The sequence below is a fragment of the Haliotis rubra genome, unplaced genomic scaffold (assembly GCF_003918875.1).
Source record: "Haliotis rubra isolate DU_JTF1 unplaced genomic scaffold, ASM391887v1 Scf20, whole genome shotgun sequence".
Classification (NCBI taxonomy): Eukaryota; Metazoa; Mollusca; class Gastropoda; order Lepetellida; family Haliotidae; genus Haliotis; species Haliotis rubra.
This window is the reverse complement of record NW_025766003.1, coordinates 3,365,589-3,378,233: the sequence shown is the minus strand read 5'-3', so window position 1 is coordinate 3,378,233 and position 12,645 is coordinate 3,365,589. Positions and strand designations below refer to the sequence as shown.

At 37.2% G+C, this 12,645-nt stretch overlaps 1 protein-coding gene across 1 annotated transcript in view; it reads left to right on the top strand.

Moving 5' to 3' along the window:
• Nucleotides 1-12,645, top strand: part of LOC124275611 — an 80,813-nt gene that overhangs the window by 43,882 nt on the left and 24,286 nt on the right. Inside the window, exons 4-5 of the mRNA XM_046711213.1 lie at nucleotides 3,451-3,606; nucleotides 4,466-4,543. Coding sequence (XP_046567169.1) covers nucleotides 3,451-3,606; nucleotides 4,466-4,543 — 234 coding nt within the window. The remainder of the gene's footprint in view (nucleotides 1-3,450; nucleotides 3,607-4,465; nucleotides 4,544-12,645) is intronic.

Below are 12,645 nucleotides of genomic sequence, written 5' to 3'. Positions count from 1 at the left end.
TTCATGAGTTGTAGACTCTGCTTATGTTGGGACATATTTTATTGAAATCTGATATTTTTAAATTTTTATTTGATTTCTGCTTGGCTCAAGGATATTTGCATTCACTCACTTTGCGAATGATATCTGATGTGATAGTTGTCTTCAACTGTATTGACTTGGGGCACTTAACCACAAGAGTTATAGGACTGGGACATCTTCAGATCTGCAAAAAGTATGAGTCATGAACATTTCTATTTAAAAATTAAAGCACTTTTTGAAGAAAATGTGAATATTTGGGGGAGACATAACATGACAAGGGTCATTTAGCAACTTACTTGTGTGACTGTTTAATGTGATTCGGTAATTGACTTGTTCATTCTGTGTGGCTGCTCTCAGTGAACAATACAGAAAATGTCATAAATCTTGAGTGAAATTTAGTCACTTTTAAAGCTGAATAGAATGTGATCTATCTATACCATCAAACTATTAGAAGCATCTCAAAAAGAAAAAAAAGTATTCAATACAACAACTGTCACTAGAAGTGACAGTAACGTATGGTTTTGACTATACAAAGATGAGAGATCTTGAAATACCAAGAAACCTATCGACAACGAAAGATGGCTCTAAGTCTCACCAATGTGTCTGTGTGTGTCGGCTGATCCAGGGGTTGATAATGTTCCTGGCCTCCTTCCTTTTGAAGCAGTGACCATTGCTGATGTAAAATAAGCTATTTTCATTTCTCATTTGCATCCAGGTAAACATTTCAGGCTTCTATCAGAGAGAATTTGAAGATTTAAGGGACTTATCCTTCATGATAGTGAGAGCTTTTTGTCATTGTAAGAGAAATTGAAACTGACTGGAGTTGAGAGCGACTTAAGAAATCTCAATCTGTCTGGGACATGAGCTTTTGAAAAGAAAATCAGTGAAAGAAGTTTGAATAAAAAGGCAGTGTCTCGCTAGGAGAGAAAAACTGGGAGTCGGTGACTAATGAGAGGCATAATGGACAGCCATATAGATCAAGTCAGCTGAGCTGGAAATAAATGAATGTTTACTCTCTTAATTCTGCTGGCGTGGAAAGAAAGCAAACATCTCTACCTCTGGCATTGAGACTTCATTTCCACTCGTGGTCAGTTTCCCCTAGACCACTCTACCTCGGGAAGTCCAGCAGCACTTGGGCAAATATTGGAGGGTCGTCGCCTCTTTGTAGCGCCCATTTTGGCTCCGGAAAGAGGCTCCTTCGGCCTCCGTCATTTTGCCACCGAATCAACACATTTAATTGGTAGGAACATAGAGTTTCGCACTGACCTCTGACCCTTTTACTCAGGCAGTGGAAATAGGGTTGTGCGACAGTGACAGACATCTCTGTTTACTCTGTCAAATCATTCCGCTCAAACTGATTTGACTGACCCTTCTCAAGTTGAATTAATCCAAGAGTCCAGTCCAAACCGATGAGGGTCTTCTATGGCCCGTCAAAGCTGTCCGTCTCTCTGCCCAAATTAAAGTACCGATGGATTGTTTGTTGAAATCATCATGTCTACGACGACTGACATCCACAGAGAAAGTATAAAATCTCAACAACCTCCACTTAATTGTAGAATATTAATGAGTAAACATACGCACAATGGGCATATTTGGGTCAGCCTTTGTAAGACGGACATCTGAAAATGATCAAGCTGCTGTTGAATACGTTCGAAGCAGAGGCGTTTGAAGGACAGGCTGCGTTTAATTTAGGAAGCAGATCATAAAAGTAAATTTATCTCTTGCTTGGATGAATATCTTTACATCATGAACTCTGTCTTGATAATAAGGTACATGTACATGTATGTGAAAACATTGCCTTTACTTATTCTTATTGAACAAAATCTTTGAATAGTCATGGTAATGCTCAACATTTGATGGAGTGAATCAAGAAATAATCAAAACTATCTCAATCAGAAGTTTAGTAGCATAGTATGTATATGATAGCCTGAGTTAATTCTGTTTGAAGATTTAAGGTTATCAGGATTTTTAAGTATGTATTTATTTCCTGCATAGACGTCTATAGACCTAAACACTTGCTGCATGCATGTGCTCCTCATAAACATTGCAGCTAGCTAACAAGATCTATGTGTATTTTCGTCAATCCTAGGAAAATCCAAATTGTTAAATTAAACCATGAGATGAAAATATATTGGGTGTTATTTGCAGTTCATATAAACTATACATTACAAATACTTTCCTAGGGTTCTGTGATCAGTCAGGAATGGCTTTAAAAGGTGGGGTACGAACCTGTGTCCCTTTTAGTTTAGACGTATTTGAATAATCATGAGATCTTGATCTTGGTACATTTGAGGCATTACACTGAGTGCTGTTATAGCATGTAATGCAACTCACATGTTATTGACACTGATCCAAGTCGTAAACTAAACTGTGATTTTTTCAACCACAAGTAAATAATAATTATGGTTTGTTGCCATATACATGAATATCTCTAATACCATTGATTTGTATCGATACATAGTGAAATGTGAAATTTTTATTTTCAAACTGTGCATGTTTGTGTCTAATGCGTCTGTAATAACTCCTCTATATGGAGATGTGTCCTATAGACAGATACACATAAGTAAAATATGTCTTATAGAAAGACTGACAAAAGTAAAATGTGTCCTTAAACAGGCACACAGAAGTAAAATGTGTCTTATAGACAGACAAAAGTGAAATGTGTCCTTAGGTACACAGAAGTAAAATGTGTCCTATAGACAGATACACAGAAGTAAAATGTGTCCTGTAGACAGATACATAGAAGTAAAATGTGTCCTGTAGACAGATACATAGAAGTAACATGTGTCCTGTAGATAGACACACAGAAGTAAAATGTGTCCTGTAGACAGACACACAGAAGTAAAATGTGTCCTGTAGACAGACACACAGAAGTAAAATGTGTCCTGTAGACAGACACAGAAGTAAAATGTGTCCTGTAGACAGATACATAGAAGTAACATGTGTCCTGTAGACAGACATGGTCACACAACACAGAAATAAATGTTTCACCCATGGTCATCATGGAAATAAATGTTTCATACATGCTGTACGATGCTAAATGTTTCATACATGCTCTAGACAGAACTAAATGTTTCATACATGCTCTAGACAGAACTAAATGTTTCACACATGCTCTAGACAGAACTAAATGTTTCACACATGCTCTAGACAGAACTAAATGTTTCACACATGCTCTAGACAGAACTAAATGTTTCATACATGCTCTAGACAGAACTAAATGTTTCACACATGCTCTAGACAGAACTAAATGTTTCACACATGCTCTAGAGAGCTAGACACAACTAAATGTTGTGCAGAACTATATGTTTCAGACATATTGTGCAGAACTAAATGTTTCTGACATGCACTAGACAGAACGTAATGTTTCAGACATGCACTAGACAGAACGTAATGTTTTAGACATGCACCAGACAGAACTATATGTTTCAGACATCCTCCACAACTTCCAGTCCTAGGAACAGTGTGTCAGTGGATCAGGTGAGCTGTCGTCTTCTGAGTCAGATTGACAAGATGTTGGCAGAGAGAGAAATCATGAAGAAAGACATGACAGCTGTCATCCTTGCCCGAGACCGAGCTGTAGCCAAGGTAGTGTTACCTATCTTTGAATATATTGGAGTGAGAGACGGTGGGGTAGTCTTGTCATTAAAACTTTTGCTGATCATGCTGAAGGCCCAGATTTGATTCCCAGAATGAGTTCAGTGTGTGAAACTTATTTATGGTTTCCCAGCCGTGATATTGCTGAAATATTACTATTACTTGGGTGGTTTTGGAATATAATATTTCTATAATGATGGTACTGATAAGTCTTATGTCTTACTGAAGTAGGCTTACTGAAGAAAGTACACCTGAAGATCTGGGTTAGAATTGATCTTCATTAACCCATGCTTGTCGTAAGAGGTGACTAACGGAATCAGGTGGTCAGGCTCGCTGACTTTGTTGACACATGTCATCGTATCCCAGTTGCATAGATTGTTGCTTATGCTGTTGATCACTGGATTGTCTGGTCCAGACTCAATTATTTACAGACCGCTGCCATATAACTAAAATATTGCTGAGTGCGGCGTAAAACTAAACTCACTCACTGAAGAAAGACCATGAGATTGATTATACATACTCAAGATGTAAGTTTTGCCTTCTTGGAAACCAGCATTTTGTCATAATTAACTGTATAACTGATAGGTAGGTATATGATTTGTCAAACGCAAGAAGATACAGAGAGTATTTGAATCACGGATGGGTTATATCTGATGTATATCATTGTAAAGTTCTGTGGGAGTTAGTGTGGTAGATAGTGGTTAATTGATTTCTTCTGGCATGAAAATCAGGGTTGATTTCCTACCTGTGTATTGTGATTTAAACCAATATTCACATGTTTAGTGTCATATGGATGAAGGTTTACAAAGTCCTTTACAGTCATGCATGTGTAAAATATCTAATGTTGCAGTGGAGGAAGGCAGAGCGTGACCTGCGCCAACAACGGGAGAACATGGCCGGGTTCAGGGAGGACCAGCATGCTCTTTGGGTAAGTTGTGTCCTGCGAGATGGCGCTGCTATTTGTCTGTGTTCAGTTGATGTTTGTGAACAGCAGGAACTGGTAGGATTGGGGAAGATCTGACAGCTCTATGGGTAGGTTGTGTCCTTTGAGACAGGACTGCTATTTGTTTATGTTCAACTGTTCCATTCCAACAGAGAGAACATTATTATTAGCAGTTAACATTATTGGTAACAGTTGACGGTGTGAAATGTTGTTGAATTCTACATAGGCCATTGACCATAACCACAGAGGAGATCTAGTGCCCAGAGTGACCTGGTTACGTTAGTTTCCCCCGCCGCAACACGGAACGGGGGACTATGTATTCAGCAGCGTACGTACATCCCAATTCTTGTTAACGCGATATCTCATGCACTGTTGTACCCAATGTCTTCTAATTTGGTGACAGCCTACATTGGGGGATTATGCAGACACCAGTTGATTTGGGAGACCTTGACCATATTTTCAAGGTCACCATGACATTTTGACCACTTTTCAAACTTATATAAACTCGATGTCTCATAAAATGTTGCATCCAATTTTAGCCTCCGAGCTGAAGAATTTATTTCCATTTGTTACAAATTTTATGTCAAGAATTAACATAACGGGTATTAGGGTAGGGTAGCGTAATAAGGGGTGGGGTAGCCAGGTAGAAAATTTGGACTCGTCCAAGCCCTAATACACACTGATACTGACAGTGGATATGTGCATCTGCATCATTTAAATGTACTATATTCCTGAAATACCTTCAGAGTTAGGAGAAGATTCTGAGAAATGACCATGACTAAAAACTACATAACAAAAAAGGTGTGACCAAAAGATAAAAACTAGTAAATATGTTATATTTCATTCTTCTTTAGCAGCGAGGGGCATTGCCATGTTATTGGCAGACACGTGTTGTCATTGGATGCCGTACACTGATCCACATACTACTGCTCATGGGTTTGTTAGAAAGACCAAGCGGGCATGTTCCATGTTATGAAACCTAAATGACCTCACTGTTACATTTCCAAATGATAGTAAGGAAATGTATAGCGGCATAACTGATGGATTTCCTAGCCATGATTCACTGCCATATAGCTGGAATATTGCGGAGTGCGGCGTAAAACTAAACTCACTAAACTCACCATGATTCGCATTAGTCATGAGCTATAAAGCAAGCTACATTGTGGAAGACATGCAATACTCAATGCATGCAACATCACTGAAGATGTGTTTAACAATAGAATTGTCAAAAAGTCACTAACAATCACCTTTATAACACAGTGCAACCTCGCTGTTTAGGGCGTTTTACACTCATGGCATTTATCGTTGTTTGCACTGCCAACTGTGTAGCATTGGTTTGCCTGGTCCAGACTTGTACAGCAAGAGGCAGCAGTGATGTAATATGTATACATGACTGCTCCAGTGAACAACATTGCCATCCTCATCATGTAGCTTCCTAGCAAAGGAACCTCCAAAGAGGATCCTCAAAGAGACTTAATGGTTATGCCCGCCCTCCACAATGGTTCATAATTTAATGAATACCCAAAGTCAGCTTGGTACATGCACCACATTTTTTAAGCTCATTGAAAGTAAGATTGATCATTGCAAGTTCTCTGTCCATCTTTTTTGACACTTTAGGCATCTCCTCTGATACTACAAGGTATGTTGAACTAAAACGATCCAGCTTTGGCATCTCTAAAAAGTGCTCAAAGACTTCTCATCCAACTTTAAACATTGTCGCCATTGTTTCAGATGGGCTGCAGAGCTGTTAGGCTCTGATCATTTTTCTTTTGTGAAAACCAGACTCAGCATTCCGTTTTGGGTAACTAAATAAATCTGGCCATGTTGTGGTGACTCACTTTGGCTAATAAGTGACCAATCTTACATATTCCACTCTATCATCAACTTTTCAACTTCAGCCAAAGAAGTTGAGGATTTTTTTCCATTTCACCCATGTCTCATATTTCTCCCAATTTAAATTACATCAAGATGAATTGCAAGATGAATTCAATCCTGAAAATATGACCAGTTTGATTAATGAAAATAATTAATTTGTGGAAAGCTGAAAATAAGTGAAATGGAAGAAACAAGCTGACAAGAGTAATCTCAATCAGCTTGTACAAGTGCGTTCATCATCAACACAAAGTATATCTCCAGTTCAAACATTTTTCCCATATCCAGCTGTTGTGAATACTGAGCTGGAGTTGAACAACTGCAAATGAACTGTTTGTAACACATGTTTACCTTGAAGCCCCTAATTAGTGCAGTTTGCTTCAGCCAGACCTTAATTAATTCTGCCCCACTGCTCTGCTCTGTGGTTCCTCTGCAACTCCAAAGATAAACTTTGTAATGCACAGAGAGATTTCCTTCGCTGATTTTGACATAATATTTGTCTCTTTTTAAGTAACTGGGGGAGTGGTGAACACTGTAATTAAATATTGATTTTGGACTAGAAGTTTGGAAAAAATGCATGATTTGTATTTAATGCCAGAAATGTTTAAATGTTAACAGATATGGCTTTTTGTAAGTTCATGTCCAAAGTGATTTAAATGTTTCACAACCTCACTATGATAAGGCATCATTTTTCATTGAAATATGAAATTTGATGTGTTTGACAGAAAATAAAGAGAACAGATAAGATTTGGCTTTATGATAATTTTGTAGATGGAAACCTTGCCTGTAGTTTTCAAAGAGCAGATGGTGTCTTTCCAAATATCCATTTTCGAAAAAATTAATTATTTCAGGAGATAACAATTTTGTTGTGCCAAAAATTAATATCACCCCATTTATGTAACAAAGCAGAACAATTTGACAGGAGATATTGTATTTGGAGTTCTCATTTTCACCTGGCATTTTGTGTGAGCCTCAAATCTTGCCATGAGTCCACTTCAAACAATGCTTGTTCAATGCAGTCTCGGAGGGAATTCCCCATCAAAGGAAGACAAGGCTTAAAAGCTTGACCCTGAGATCTGCTCACATACACACACAGGCCTAACACGCTGGCTCCCCAGCCTTATACACAGACCTGCTAGACTTGACAAATTGTAGCAGTATTAGTTGAGTATATTTCAGTGTCCCGGAAATACCTGCAATTTAAGTTTGAGTTTGATTCTGTCTTACGTAGTTCCTGTTGTAGTTGAGTAAGTGTGAAAAGGCTGGTGCGCGGAGTGCAGATGTGTGTGTCGGCATTGCTGTGTTGTTCTCTCCAGATTGACGGCACGGAGCCCTCAGATTTTCTTGATGGTGGTGAGTTTAAATATACTGGCATACAGGTTCATTGATTGTGTATGGAGGCTCTGGATTAGATCTTGGTATTATCCATTCAGCCGGACTGCAAATAAAGGTTGAGAAATATTGTGGGGCTCCAAAACCTCCCCAATTACCTGCCCTAGTCCCTTCAATTAACTCTTTATAAGTAAAGTGAAAGCTTGTTAACTCAGATGCTACCATTAAGTCCCCAGTAAAATCCTTAACTGTTTGGCTTAATATTGCCTCTCTGCTGGGGGTACCGTGAAAATAGCTATAATGATCAGGATTCAGTTTAGCAGGGGCACTGCAGTGTAATATTATTTTATCTGTTTAATTAAAAAAATGTATGTACAAATAAAATATCAACATGATTCATTACCTTGTGTTGCCAGTCAGTTTTTCCCCAGTGATCCTAACAAGAAGTGATAAATACTACTCAAAAGAAATCAGGAACATATTTTCTTCATGCTGCTATAGTTAATTAGTTAATGCACATTAGATTATCTATAGAGCAAGATGATAAGAAGAAATTGGGTTTTCTTTAAGTTATATGCATGTCACTAGCCATTTCAGTGATAAAGAAGTGAAATTTCATTTTCTTCTCATAGGTTTGTTTTACTGGCAGTTTTGTATTGATGTTGAAGATTTTTTTTCCGTTTAGTTCACGAAGATGAATTTTTCATTTGCATCATAAATGTAGAAAAATAAATGTTAATGCAGCAGTGTTTGGATGTTGGTCTGGCATAAGATTATATGAGTTCTCGTAATCCATTATTCTTTTTTTGGTGCAGATCCGACAAATTTGGGAAAAACCCCTGAACATTTGAATTTTAACACAAGATGAGATTCCTGAGAGGCTTATAGAAGTTGGTATTCAAGTATAGGACAAAATACTGTGGATGTCAACTTCTTCTTTATTCTATACACTATAGAATAAAGAAGAAGTTGACATATAATATTTTGTCTTTATCTTTAACACAAGATGATATCCAGTACTGGCTAATATCTGAAAAGATATTCATGTAAATCAGCATAACAAAAAGACATTCTATATTTTGAAGGAAAAAACATTACTGCAAAATTAGGATAGTGGGCCAATGGTGTACTGTGCCGGTAATAAGAGGTGAGTGAGTGAGTTTAGTTTTACGCCGGACTCAGCAATATTCCAGCTATATGGCGGAGGTCTGTAAATAATCGAGTCTGGACCAGACAATCCAGTGATCAACAGCATGAGCATCAATCTGCGTAATTGGGAACCGATGACATGTGTGAACCAAGTCAGCAAGCCTGACCACTCTCGTTAGTCGGGTAATAAGAGGTGGCTTAATGGATCAGGTGTTTGACTTGGTAACTTTGTGCCCTTACGTTGTTCATAATATGACGGATGCTTGTCATAGGAGGCGACTAACAGGATCAGGTGGTCAGGCTCGCTGACTTGGTTGACACATGTCATTGTATCCCAATTGTGTAAATCGATGCTCATGCTGTTGATCACTGGATTATCTGGTCCAGGCTTGAATATTTACAGACTGCCGCCATATAGCAAGAATACTGCTGAGTGCGGCGATGAACAACAACCCTTCAATTGTTCATAATATCTATCACTGGGTTGTTTTGGTCAAATTACTTACAGGCCACCATGATATAGCTGAAAACAGATAAACAAATATATATAGAAATTCATAATGAATATTTAGAGTTTGTATTTATAACAATAACTGGCTAAGGGCATTGTATCTCTAGTCATTTGGTCATAAAAAAAGTGAAAATAGTAGTGAAATTATGTTAGTGATCACTGAAAATTAGTGATGACACCAGGTGTTAGCATACAGGGTAGACATGTTCTGCCCTACACGGTCAACCCAACTTGGTCAGTATCACAGTGAAATACGGCAACAAGGACTCTACGAAAAAACAAGTATGGTATTGCTAAGCCCAAATGAAATTGGCTTGGATTTCAGACAGTGGTTTATAGGCCATTGAGCAATGAAATATGATTTACTATCAAAATTGTACATCCATTCCAATTTTGACAAATTTTAATCTGCCCCTTGCCCCCAATGTCCAAATTAAACCACAACGCAGGTCTGGGAGCTTGAACCTAGGTGGCAGCACCTCTGACAAATGGCTGCCTATGGTCTGGGTATCATCTGTTAGAAGCTGCGATCTGACATTCTGTTGTAAATATCATAACTAAATTGATAGAGGGGCAATTATTAGATGTTCATCCCTTGGGGAGGATATTTGAACCACTACTGGTAGAAAACTATTGGATGGAAGTTCGAGTTTTGACTCTATCAGAGCTGAAATTTCTCTTTGATTTTAATCTTGTCTCCTTGATTTAAATTTAACATTGAAAGGATCTTATATTTGGTCAGAAAGTGTACTTTTTTATATCTTTGTAAAAAGATTGATTGATTTACAGCTTTCAACTTGATGAAAAATACAATCTTAAAGAATAAGATCAGATGATTTAAGAAGAACAAAACTTGAAAAAATTCTTTTTTCAAGAATTGTAATCAAGTGCAATTTTTGGCGATGAAATCACAAACATGTTTGACAGGAAGTGATGAAAGTCTTTTGACTTTTGAAGATAAATCTTTAAAGAGCAATGAAATTTATCAACTTTTTTACAGAATGTTTTGCTCAAAGAAATATTTTCTGGAATGTCAGCATGATTCTCAGTAGGATAATAATTGCCCAATATGAATTGGCTGATGCTTTTTCTTGTTTATGTTTTAATGACACACTCGCTCATTCCAGTTATAATCAAAACTTACCTTATTTCCCCGTTTTCTATGTAAAAGTTTGATAAATATGGTCTCTTTGATGTCATGAAAATGAATTAAGACCAAATTGCACAATACAAGTTTTTAAACCCTTCATGTAAAAATGGCGAATAATCCTGAATTTTGACGCTTTTTCAAGAAGTAACAAAAACTTTAACATTAATCCATTACTGAATAATTTCTAGCTGAAATACTTTCACATTTTATAGTTTAAGTTTTAAGATTTATTGATCTGCATCAGTATGACATTAAACTACCTGCTCCATTTAAAAAGCTGTGTGATTATAACAAAAACTATAATATTCATTGCAGCAATTTGCCATAAATGATACACATTCCCTTGCGACTTTCCCCCTCGTTTTTGTAATTATCGTTTGGATGGGGCACTAACACTTTACAGGCGGCACAACAATAACAGGCGGTCATTAGAGCGTTTTAATATGAGCTTGATTGAAGCTTTCGGTGTGCAACAAAGCAGCTCTAAACATCTCGTCAGGTTCGCTACTTCAATTTTCTACACCATTGGGTCTGTAAAGGAAAATTGCGGCCAGAGTCGGCTCCCTTGAGGCTGAGAGTATTTCGAAGATTTTGGTGGGATGTGTGAAAGAGAAAAAAAGAGATTTAGCATTAGTTTTCAGAGCTAGGTGTGAAAAGCTTGTCCTTTAATTATCGCATTTAACAAGGCTTAGGTTCTTTATGTAATGAGAGAGGCTTGCAATAGAAACTATTTTAGGAACAGTTGCATATCTTCTCATGTACCGGGTATTGTCCAATCCCTCAAAATGACATGAGTTTGTTTTAATTAGTTTTAGTGATAGGATTAGGGTATATTTTTTGTCAATTTGCATCATGTCTTTGTATGTATGTTTCTTAATTAAGAGAGATTTTGCTAATTAATTAAAGAATCATGTTCTCCAGGTATTTTTTCATATTTGTAATTTTGTTGGAATTAGGAGAGTGTTATGGCGCAAAAAGAACTTAATATAGCTTTCAGAATCATTTTCAATAAATGGGTTTGGTAGTGAAGGCATTTTGGAAAACATCACTGAGAGATGGTTATTATAGTGTGAGGGATGTTTACCAAGAGTTGTCTCCCATCCTCTACAAATCACTACATAATGTATCCCACATGCAGATGTTTCGAATTTTCTAGAGCATTAAACTTGGTGGACTGTAAATATTCATACAACATTTTTCTCATAAATGGCTTTTTTTAATTGTTTGGGTATTTTTAATGCTCTCTGCCATACTAGTAATTTCATTTAACATGAAATGATAACAGCAGTTATGAAAATTTACAGTACAGTTTAGTTAACTACTGTTATATCATGGGTTTAATTTTGTCATCAGTGTTCACAGTTGTTCAGAATTTCATTCCTTTTTTCTGGAGAAGATGAAGTGTGACTTGCAGTGTTTCATGGTTGAATGTTCTCAATGGTTGTTTGACCAAGATGGTTTGAATTTAATCTTGTATAAATACAATCAATTTTTCAGTGTTAAGGTTCTGATTGTGCGTCTGCATCATGTCTGTGTGACACAAAGAGATTTGTCACTTGTCAAAATATTTTCCCCTTCTTAACTGCATTCTTCATTTATTCAAGTTTTGTGCTTTTGGCATATTTGGCCAGAATTAAGAAGACTAAACGCTTGTTATGCATGAAATTTGATCCTGACTTTTTCGCTTTCTAAACTGAGACGTAGATCGAAGAACAAGCAGTGAATCACTGACATTCAAACAAACTTTGATCTGCTCAAGAATAACATCCATGAATAACATTTTTGCTTGGTGTTCATTTGGCTGGTTTCATTTGCCGATCATTTTCATTTAATGGAGCCTCTGATTTATGGAATCCCATTGAAGTCATCACAATATTATCACCCCAGTTTTGTCCTCTTCTTAGCACCCAGCAGGATTGCAATTACCGAAACTGTTGACACTTGGCGATTACGACTGTACAAGGCAGTCCGCCAACAATATACCCCTCTTCTGCGCACAGATGGCAAAGATAGAACCAAATTGAACGCTCTTTGCCTTGTCTCTGTGCTACTATAGATTCTATCACACTGTCC